At 41.5% G+C, this 11,866-nt stretch overlaps 1 protein-coding gene across 1 annotated transcript; it reads left to right on the forward strand.

The window, feature by feature from the left end:
• Positions 1 to 9,029: 9,029 nt before the first annotated feature.
• Positions 9,030 to 10,699, forward strand: LOC117901429 (protein dimmed). Its single transcript, XM_034812172.1, has 2 exons — positions 9,030 to 9,213; positions 9,288 to 10,699. Exons 1-2 carry the CDS (start codon positions 9,040 to 9,042, stop codon positions 10,374 to 10,376), a joined length of 1,263 nt encoding a protein of 420 aa, XP_034668063.1. The 5' UTR covers positions 9,030 to 9,039; the 3' UTR covers positions 10,377 to 10,699.
• Positions 10,700 to 11,866: the final 1,167 nt, after the last annotated feature.

Raw genomic sequence — 11,866 nt, forward strand, 5'->3', positions numbered from 1 at the left:
AGACGGATTATATAAATCCTCGGCAGACATTCGCTCATTAACAGGCCTAAGGTCGTGTATCGCTCTTCGACAGTGTGCCAGTGACAGACAGAGAGACAGTCGGACGGACAGTCCAGGGCCACATAACAGCCTCATTTGCCATTCATTTTCCATGGCTGAAAAGACACACAAAACTTTTAGCGACTGCAATAGGAGGCCACAAAGCAGAAACGCAGGGACGCAAGGACTCGTAATGCGCCATCAATAACAATTATCCGGTGTATCACTTTTTTCCCGAGGTGCAAATCGCGGGGCCATCAAAGGCAGCCTGCCCAGACGTCATCGACTGTTTCGCCCTGCCCCCCCCACAGACTCCCTACTGGCTAGAACATTCCAATTAATAGCGCTTCATTGAACCCTGGCGCTCCCGTAATTTAAATGCTAATTTTTATCAAGTAAAGTAACCTTTTTTATACATCTATTTTTGCTCCTTTTTTGTTTGTCAAGGTGCACCTGCAAGGAATTTCTGTATTTTGTTTAGCAAAAGTTTATGGATTTTCATAATCACAAATCAGGCGGAAGTTAAACTTTGATTACATTAACATTGTAAAGCAGACATTGGTCGACGGCCGACTCTCTGCGGCAGTCCATGACGTATGCGCAATGTTTGTACTTGTGGCAAGAGATATGTCGAGATATTTTTAAAAGACTCGCCTTCAACTTTTTAATGACAGCAATTAGCAACTGCAGAGAGCCACTGAGGCATACAAAAAGGAGGGGCTATGGCAGCAGCAGCCTTCCCACTAAAAGCCTTCCTTTCACATATGCTGCTGCTGCCTGCCTGCTGACTGATGCCTTTCTGGCTCGTTAAATCAAAATGCGTGCCATAAAATCGCTCGTTTCCCAGCCACAGAGCCATAGCCATAGCCATAGCCCAACAGAAGAAGAGCCACATGCTGTGTGTAAATAATAATTATTTATACAATTTTTTGTTGTTTTTGTTGCCCTTCTCCAGTTTTTCAGTGAGTGACGGAGAGGGACTTAACAAGCATTCAAGTTGTTTGGTTAAATACAAGTTCTTCGGAAATAAACTCCTTTGAAATGTACTTTGGACAGAGATTTAAAGAGTTCTCTCAACCCGTTTGCAGATTTATGGAAATTGAGTAAAAGTGAAAATGTCAAAAGTGTTTAGATAATATGGAAGAAAACGGGTGGCTATATTTGTAGACTACGTATTATTTGATTACTCAAAATCCTTACTAAAAATAAAAAATATAGTGGATTTCTTAAACAAAAGCACTTTCCTACTTTTTGTGAATCTCAATTATGGATTTTCCCATTCAAAGAAATCCCAAATCTCATTCCATATTTCAACTCAATAGAAAATCACTTTAGGAACCCACGAAAAAATCATCGAAAAAACATCAAAATTCATGCCCATCATCCTCAAATTCTCACACAAAATTTGACCCCAATATACAGCAAAAACATAGCCCTATTGACACCATCGTATTGCTGCCCCAAAGGACCTTCGAGAAGAGTAAATATTGCTACGCCGATTATGTTGGGAAATACTTATTTATTGTAGTGGGCGGAGGCACGACGTCAATCTTCAGGCTTGGCGACTCCATAATAAATGTAAATATGCCAACTGAATGACCAACCAACCTCTGCTCCGGGACCAGCTCCGCACGAGAGAGGAGTATGGGGTGTTGCGGTGATCAGGACTTGGATGCCTGGAGCAGCTGTCGAGGGCTCTCTTTTTTTTTGCTGTTGACATTTGACAGGCCGCGTGGGTGGGCCTCCAACCCGGAGGTCAGAGCAGGCACAGCTACAAGTATAAGTCTAGCCCCCACCACCAGCATTACCTCCCTTTCTATTCTATTATTGCCTTATAATATTTTCTCTCGTTGTTTTTAGCATTTTTAAAACATCCGCGGGTGAGATTCCCCCATCCCCCCACGAGCCGCCTGCTTCGGGGAACTTGTCATGATTAAATTTGTGTCTTAAACGTGTTAAAGTCGATCCTGGAGATCCTGCCCGGCTGCTTAAATATGCCAGTCGTGTGTTTAGGCAGAGAGACCTCTTTTCTGATTGCATTAAAGGCAGCGTTGGCGCCACCCCGGAGGATGGGATTGAATCAAAATTTGCGGTTGCCAGGATTGATGGTAAATGGTTTGGGAGGAGGGCATTAGAGATTATATAATAAATTGGTGTATGAAAAATTTGTAAGTATGTTATTTTAATAGGTATTTGAGGGGTGTTTTTTTGGAATTTAATGAGAGGTTTTTGGTGGTCTTAAGCCGCTGTCACACTTTCAATAGGTAATATAATTTATTTGGACCTAAGAATATACATTTTCCATCTATTTACACATTCGTTTATTCCCAATACTCTTTAATTGTACTACAAAATATATTTTTAAACAACGACAGCCTTTTCTTTATAGAATTCTAACTAAGAAACAGTCGCCTACCTCTCCTTCTCTTTTTAAATACAATATTTATTATTATCTATTTGTTTGCTTTGGCTTTTTGTGTGTTGAGTTGCCAATGTCGAGTACAATGATCGGTTTAATATGTTAAGGGTGAAGGGTGAAACCCCGAACCAGAACGCCAGCCCTGAACGCTGGGAAGGCAGACCCTGAACCAACTGTTGATGGGGCAGGGCAGCAGACAAAACTCTGGAAGGACATGACACAGCCACAAGGAGGAGGCAGCAGCAGGAGCAGACGCAGGCAGAGACTGCTGCATTCAACTTCTGTTGGATGGGAAATAATCAAAAGGCTCTTTGCCGGTGGAGGACTACTGTAAGCAGCTACCGCCCACGCAATTGCTGCAGCAGGCACGGCCTTCGGTTCAGCTCCGAGACTCTGTCTACATTCTGTATACCCTTCAAACAGATGTCTACAACGACTTGTGGAGATGTTTGGAATTCAGAAAATTAAGGTTTTAGGACTGTAGAAATAATACATGCAAAACATACCCAACTGATCCTCTTTCTTTGCTTAATTTCACCATAACTTCCATGGAAATCTACCATAGCTATAATCCATCTTTAGGAGCATCAACAGCTTTGGCTCTGAAAAGAAAGCCTTTCCATTTTGTTTTTTTCCTTCTTTCCTGTTTATTATTTCCACATCTCTACTGTTGGGGGCTACTGCTGCTGCTGGTTCGGGTGGATAGAGCACGCCAACGCTCGCGCCCCTTTTGCTGTCGTGTGATTTACATAATGTCCTTGCCGACAGTGTTTCGCCGCTCAACCTCCTATGGCCCTAACCCCGCCGCTGTCGCTTCTGTTGATGCTGCATCGACTTGCCAGTTTAAAAATATTAACTGTCAATTTGTATTTGGCAACACTTGGCTGAAGAGGAATTTGCGGGCAGGACTTGAACAGCACAGTACTACTACTGCTGGTCCTGCTGCATTGGAAGTTTTGCACTTGAGGCTGAAGTTTACTTCCTTTTATGCCACCAAAGTGGGGGATGATAATGGAAGCGGAATGCAGACTTACTCTAAAATGAACATTTGTTGCTTGAGAGTTTAAGAGTGAAGATAAATCTTCAGAAATTAGATATAAATCGGAAGAGGCATGGAAAACGAAATACAATTTCGGTAAACAAAGGTTAATCCTTCTAGTGAGAGAGTAAAATGTTTTTAATCTTTTTGAAATCAGAATTCTATTTCTAATTCTTCGCTATGCAATGAAAAATTCTCGAGGAATTCAATAAAACAACATAAGACTATTTTGTATCGTGTACAATTTTAGTATTAAGTCGTATTTTGTTTTAGAGATTAAAACACCTCCATAAAATATTTTTGATCTATTAATATTTCAATTTTATTTAGTATTCATGTATAATATCTATTTACTTATTAGGCCTTCGCTTTAATCTTGTAATATTTCAGTACTATTCAGAATTTTACGAATTTTTAAAATATTTATTTAGTGTCCCTCTACTCATCAAATCTATTTGTCTATCTATCAAATCTTTTTATCTAGAAATCCTCCCCAAGTATTCCTTAATTAACAAATTCCTTCATCACAATTTTCTTTCCATTATTATCTTTTACTATCCATACATTTTCTGCCATTCTTTTACCATCCATAACTTTTTTTTATGACAACGCTTCCATTTCATTCCATTATCTTTTTACTATCAATAAATTTCCCATCTCTATCGCTTCCTGTTACTCCACTATATTTTCCATCAATTACATATTAAAAAAAAAAAAAAACGAAACCCTTTGAGCCACATCAAACAAAGAAAAGAGAATAATTCATATATGAAAAACCACACAAAATTCTATAGAAAAAGGGCAACAGGCAGCAGGCAGCAGACGCATGCAACTTTCCAAAAAGCAAAGCAAGAAGAACTTTGCTTCGGCAACATTTTATATTATCTGTCGACAATACTCGTAGTTTATCATGAGATAAAACCCAACCGATAAGGACGTAAGCACTGTGATAACAGCAACAGCAACAGGAACAGGGCTGTAGACAAACAGACGATAATAATAATAACAGTATACAACTCGGGGGCGCTCAATCGGAGTTGGTAACAAAGGAAGGAAGGAGCTGGCCTGCGCTGGGCGACAAGTCCAAGTCGAATGCAGGCCGCACAGAGAAAGGGAGAGAGAGAGTGGAGTGTGAGTGAGTGAGCTATGGGGCAGCATGCGTCAGCGGTACTAATCAGGCACCCACATTCCTACTCTCACACAGAGCCCACACTCCCCTGCAGTTCTGTGCCGCTACCCCCTGCGTCTGGAGTTGTGGGCCCTCAGCACGTGGTGTGTGACATGTCTAGAAACTCCAAAACACAAGCCACCCCGTTGGGCGAAAGAGGGCTGGGTCTGCGTTCCTCTAGCTCTCACTCTGGGATAACGTGTAATGTGATAAGGGCAGCGTTACAATACCCTACATGTGACAGAAGGAAAACGTGGAATTCGCGATTCATCAGTCCAGCTGCATAAGGTGGAACCACATTTAACCGAAATGCTTTAATAAATGCAGGAAAGGAAACTCACAAGACTTAAATATTCAAAGTCCATATGAAGGATTAAGAGAGATGAAGAGAGATTTTAGAGAGCCTGCCTTTAGAGAGATGAAGGCAGTAAAAAATATTTTTCTTTTATACCTCTTGTAAGAGATACTTGTATTTGTTCTATTTTTCTATTTTACTCACTTCCTCAACACCAATCACCAGGTATCCCTGAGTCGACCCAACCCTTTACTTATAGGCCTCACTTGTGTGGGGTCTCGCCCCCGGCTGCTTAGAGCAAGAAAAAAATTACAAAACAAAAGCGACGTAATAAAACTCACTCAGAATCGTGGCACTCAGTCTTTGAGCCTTTTCAAATGCTCTCCATTCGCCAGTTCGCTTCGCTTCGGGCACTCGGGTAGCCCCACACACCAGACCCCCTGCCGAACCGTTAGACTTGTTGCGTGACTTCGGGAATGCTCGGCCAAGGCTTGTGATTCGCCTTTGGCCGTGGTACTCGGTTCGCCTGTTAACGAGGCAGAGGCAGAGGACGCCTCACTGTTGCAACCATTCCACAAGTGGCCGTCATCCTCATCGCTTCCGCGTTTCCGGTGCTCCACGGCGTGCGTTTCGCTCAGTTTCGGTCCACGGCTCAACGCAATTTGTTCATCGCTCGGATTATTTAGTGCTGAAATTTAAAAAATATTAAAATAATAATATGATGAAATTTTGAAAAAAGGAAAAGGCATAAATCTCGTTTGTATGTGTGTCAAATATGTGGTTCAAAAAATGCCGCTAATTAAAGTGAAAAGTGTCAAGAGATATTTTTGAAAGATCTTCGTGAAAGATTAAGGATCAGCCATAAATATAACACTGGGGTAATACATTTTGAGTGAATGTAAGTTTTAAATTTGAGTTTTTAACTATATAAGCTTGGAGAAAACATTTTATCAAAGAGGAAACTAAAAAAATCAGCAAAAACAGAGCTAATAAAATACAAATATTAAAAAATAAAAAGGCATACTACTTAAACTAAATTTAATGAAATTTAAAGAAAATATTCAAAATTTACCACATAATGTTGTGAAGTACTTATCGAAAATAATTTTTATTCTGCATTCAGAAATTGTCTGGCGTGGAAGTTCTAGGAATAATTAAATATTCTAGAATTTATAAAGAGGAAAAGCTTTACAAACTTTATAGTATTCATGGCAAAAAACCATTACATCAAACCACATCGTATTTTTGGATATCTCTACAAGATTTCTGATATATAAATACATTTAAATACCCCCTAAAAACATTATCAATGATAACCACCAATAATACAAAATTGGTAACTGAAACCCAAAAAAAATGCGTGCTCTCTTCGTGACATCCTTTTCCATCATTCTCCATCAGTTATTCAATCAACCCAAAAGGCATTGAACGTCCTAACCCAATTTCGAGACTGGTATAATTCTCAATCGAAGCATCCGACCGCCTTGCAGGCTCGAAGCAGATCTAATTCAATGACACAACCACAATCGAAATACCCCAATACGCTTGTCAAATGCAGTTCAAAACGCCGCTTGCAACCTAAGAGCGTCCCTAATGCCCCCACCCACCGGGTCACACAACCACACAAGAAGCGACGCACAAAGTATGCTTTATTTACTAGAAAGCATAATAAATATTACACAAGACCAGGTGCTGACTGACTGGCTGTTGGCTACTGGGATGCTGCTGCTGCATTGCTAAGGACCTCAGACCCGACCCCAAGACCTGCAGACCATGTCAACCGTACCGCCAGACAAAGGAAGCTGCATTTTCAGTGTCAACAGCAGGGGCAAGCAACATGTTGCAAGTATCTGCATTTAAAGCCAAGAACCCTCACCCTACCCCCATTCGATGGCGACAAATCGGCGACTCGTTGGACAAACTGTTGCCCTTTCCCCAAGTCTTTTTATAACCGAAAGCCATTATATAACATCAGTGTAACCCTATAACCTTATACGCGGCCTGAGGGTTGGGGGTGCTCCATCCATAAGGTGCTAGAGATGGCAGAGGCCCTGTTGCAATTTGAATATGGAATACAAGTGTACGAATTGCAATGACTTATCGGAAGTATCAGCAAATATCGCATGGATTTTAGTGAAAATATAGTTCCCCAAAGATCCACATATGGAAAGCATGAATAAAAAGTATTATAAAAGCTTCAAAAAATTATGAACATTTTGAGAAATTTTATCAAGGATTATCGCGAGACTTTGTAGGGAATCTTTATAGTAGAAAATTAAATATTTTCTCTGATATATAGAAATCTCTATAAAGTTTTCATAAAATATCGTCCTCAAATATCGCTTGTTCCGCTCCTCACTTAACGCTGCCTTCACCCGGCTTGGACCACCGCTGTGATATGCATTGTATTGTAGTCATTTCTCTTAACATTTCTTTTAAAGACCCGCCAAACAGGCCACAATCCATAGTCCGAGAGAGAGAGAGAGTGTGAGAGAAAGCCCAAGGAGCTGTTGTCGTTAAATAATAGCGACACTTTTGTTTCACTCAGCGCCTCAATGGTGGAAAAGGCGAAGAAAAATGCACCGCAAAGTGCGCGTTTTCTATTACAACAAAGTCCGTGTTTTGCACCAGTACATTGTCCCCATTCCCCGTGTATCATGTCCTGCCTCTGCTCTATACTCTTAAATGCTCCACAACAGTACGAGGTTCCGGGTCAAATGCTGGAAAGCCAAGGGGCATAACCATAACAACGACAGAAAGCGCGAAAGCATTTCATCGACACACCATTCCCCTTCCCCCCGCACAAGAATCTGCTCTTCTCTCTCTAGCTATTTTCTTCTTTTTTCAAGTACAATGCAATCTCTTCTCATGCCGACTGACCCTTGACCCCAAGCGCAACAGGATTGGGTGCAAAATAAAAAAAAACAAACGGAAAAAAGGAGGGGGAAATCGTCTTATAATTTCTTACTATTTGCTGCCTCGTTGATTAGCGTTGCATGATTGTTCTGGGGGATTATTGGGGGGTGGCGAAATTCCACGGTTTAGGGACTCTTTCTAAAAATAATTGCCAAGGGAATAACGAGGGAGACGTCTTAGGAAAAGTGTGTCACAATATCCTTGTGGGAAAACAAAGTAAAGTATGGAATTGAAAATTTCTTTCTTTAAGAGTTGCGTGGTGAAAATATTATTAGGAGGCGTACCATGCATCTACAAATTGCGAAAGAAATCAGTTGTCCTATAAGGGAGAGTTTTTTTAGGAGGATAAAAAAATGACGTAATATCAGAATACCATACAGATATCTTAAATACATATTTACATCTCAAATACCAAGAGCGGATAAAGAATTTTATGTTTCTGTACTTTGTATGACGCCTAAAATCAACCTTTTTAAACACCAAATATTTCTTTAGGCAGACCTTTATATAAACGTTTCCTATGAAATATACAAAGAATAACTTTGATCTCAATACAAATGCAGAGAGTGCGATATTTCTGCCTGCAACTTTACAATTATAATTACACAATGATCTCGATACTCGTACTTTTCCAAAGAGAACTCAAATTACATTTGGACATTCGAATGAATGTGTCACCTAACCTAATTTATGTGTCAAATGGCAGCACGTGTGATGGCTCCATATAGGTCCATATAGGAAAATATCGATTTGAAGATAACGAATATCACGAATGATTCAAATGTGGTTAAGCGAATGAAATGCTAGATAAAATGTCATAAAACTGACAGAAAGCTCTGCAATTACGGGGGAGTATTAAAAAGCTGACTAGCCAAAATAACAAAAAACCTGACAGATAATAAAGGAAATGCGGAGATCATAAAGGAATATTGGGGATATGGTACCTCCTAGGAAGAAGAAATGAACAGAGGAAGTTTTTTTGAAAGCATTTTGGATAACCAAAGGATACAAATTGTATTAAAAACATTTCCAAAGAGCCTTTTCCGTCTTTCAAAAAGAAGATTTCATTGTTTCGTCCTTACCACAGCTTTTCTTCACTCTCTTAACTGCATTTTTATAACTTACCTGCAATTTTCAGCCCTTTCAAGACACTCCCACGAACCATGGATGCCACACAGCTGACGGAACTGATGAGCAGCCATGACTTCATGCAGCTTCAGCAGCAGTTGCATCACAATAATAACAACTACAATACAGATGGACACAACGGCTTGTCCCCAGAGTCGGCGGAGAGAAGTTCCCGGCCCGTAAGACGTGCCACAAGACGCACCTCACAGGTAAGCAGACAACGAGCGGATGATCTGTAAAGAGTGACGTTGATATTAGTGTGTGTATTCGTTTCCATCTGCAGTTAAGCAATAATACTTATGATCTGGAGATGACAGATTCCAGTTCGCAGAGCGACGATACGAGCGGTGGGGGCGGCAGCAGCAATGGAGGTGGCAGCAGCACCAACAATCCTCAGGGTCATTCCCAGGGAAATCAACGGCCCTCGAGTAGAGGTCGTGGACAGCAGAGCAACGGCGGGTGTCCGTCGAGTCTCACTCCGAACAGTGCCAATTCCAGTTCTTCGAATTCGAACGCCAATCGACGTCGTAAGGGAGCGCTGAATGCCAAGGAGCGGAATCTCAGGCGTTTGGAGTCCAACGAGCGGGAGCGCATGCGAATGCACAGCCTGAACGATGCGTTTCAATCGCTGCGCGAGGTCATTCCTCACGTGGAGATGGAGCGGCGGCTGTCCAAGATTGAGACACTGACGCTGGCCAAGAACTACATTATCAATCTGACGCACATCATACTCTCGAAGCGAAACGAGGAGGCAGCTGCAATGGAGCTGAATGGCGGTGCCGTTGGTGGTGTCCTGCTTTCCAGCCTCACCGCGGACACCAGTGTTGGCACGAATGGTGCATCGGCCAATGCCACGGCTGCACTTTGCTTTGAGGATGCTCTGGCCAATGGTGGGGCCTACGATTGTGCTCTTTTGGCCGCTGCCGATGGCACTCTGCTGAATGCAGCTGCCGTTTCGGCCAATCCAGCGATGCAGAGTCTCCAGACCCAGGCGATGCACATGCAGCAGACACAGTTGGAGCCAACATCCCATCATCCACAACAGCAGCAGCAGCAGCAACAGCAGCATCACCATCAACAGCAGCAGACGATGCATGGTCATGGCCACATGGGAGCCACAATGATGCTGACCCAACAGCAGCAGCAGCAACAGCCCCAACAGCAGCAGCCGACACTCATCCTGAATGGCTCCACCACGGTGAATGTGGGAGTTGGCGTCGGAGTTGGCGTGGGCGTCGGTGGGGGGGTTGGAATTAATGTCGGAGTGGGCGTTGGGGTGGTGTCCGGCGTCGGCGTCGGTGTGGGTAACAATTCCGGAAACTTTACAGATGTTAATGATAATTTCGATGAACCATTTCGAGAGTTTCTCTAAGTTGGCGGTTGATCTATGGAGTATGGAGATAATAAATATAGAATTTATAGAATTTAGAGAGCAGGAAAAGGCAAAGAAATTTTTTTCCATTGACAGAAATGTAGCTTAAGGTGTTATTTTACTTGAACGTAAACGATATTTTGTCATAGAAACAGTAAAACTTAGATTTTGGCAGGCAGTACCTTGCTTTTCTGAACAATACCTATATTCTGGATACACTATGAAAGATTCCACCTTTCAAGCATAACTGTATATCAAGCTGTTCCTTCATCTACCCAGAATTTGTCTTTTATCTCTTTTAAACCTAAGCACAACTGTACTTTATCTCTGTTTCATTCTTCCACTATTTCGAAATCCATCTATCCATCACTTGTTCTGCTCAAAATACACTTAATCGAAATGGAAAAACAGCTAGAACTCATTCTGATATATCAGCAAATTATGTAGGAGCTAAGAATTAATATACGTACGCAGAATTTAAGTAAAAGATACGCATAAAGATAATTACATATATGGAATATTAAAACCCTACAAATACCAAAAACAAAAGCTAGGCCCTAGATTATAAGATAATCAACAGAAGTAGAGTCAAAATAGTCAATATAGACTCTATATTATAGAGTCAAAATATATATTATACAATTAATCTAAAGTTGTTATAACATAAGCATCATAAGGATTGTACATTATTATTGAGGCATACTGCAATTGTATATATGGAATGGAAGTAAAAACGGACGGAAGCAAACACCAGATACAGATGACAGGGAGCCGAACTCTCAACGAGTTTCGCTATGTATACACATACATACATATGTACATAGTTGTATGTTTGTATAAACATATATATATATATATATAATTGTCAGCAATAGCAACAAAAACAAAGCATCAATTAACGTTAACTAGCAGCCCTGGCGCGACTACGGAACAACACGACGAGACGACAACGACAACGAGGACGACGACGGCAGAGTGACGCGCCAATAAGTTAATTTACCACCCATGATCTTTTTAATGCACTTGAAAGTTATCGTACTACGGATGTAATGGTTCCCGGAGCAGGGTAACAAAACAATTAACACACCGAAACGTTGAATGGCACATTGAAATTGGCACACTTCCGATTGTACCCCATGCCTAGCTCTGTCATGGCACTGTTCCTTGAGGACGAACCGAACTGTAGGACTTTCCGGGTGGAACGCCTGCCAGAGCGGGACAACTCTACGCAGCAATGTGGTGACGGCGGCAAACGGTAAACAGTAATAAAATAACGGTGCTCAATGGGTGGCATGTGTCAGTGTGAGTGGATGTGGGTGTATGCTGTGTAGATGGATGCTTGGGTCTTAGCAATAATTAAGTGAAAAATAGTAGTTAGGGTGAGACGCCGACTCGTTCTCGTGGGTGTGAAAGTTAAGCTTGTTGATTATGTTTGATTAGTCGAGGATTTAGTATTTTGGGTTAGTCGGTAAGCATGCATACATACATAT

The sequence above is a fragment of the Drosophila subobscura genome, chromosome U, assembly GCF_008121235.1.
Source record: "Drosophila subobscura isolate 14011-0131.10 chromosome U, UCBerk_Dsub_1.0, whole genome shotgun sequence".
Taxonomy (NCBI): Eukaryota; Metazoa; Arthropoda; class Insecta; order Diptera; family Drosophilidae; genus Drosophila; species Drosophila subobscura.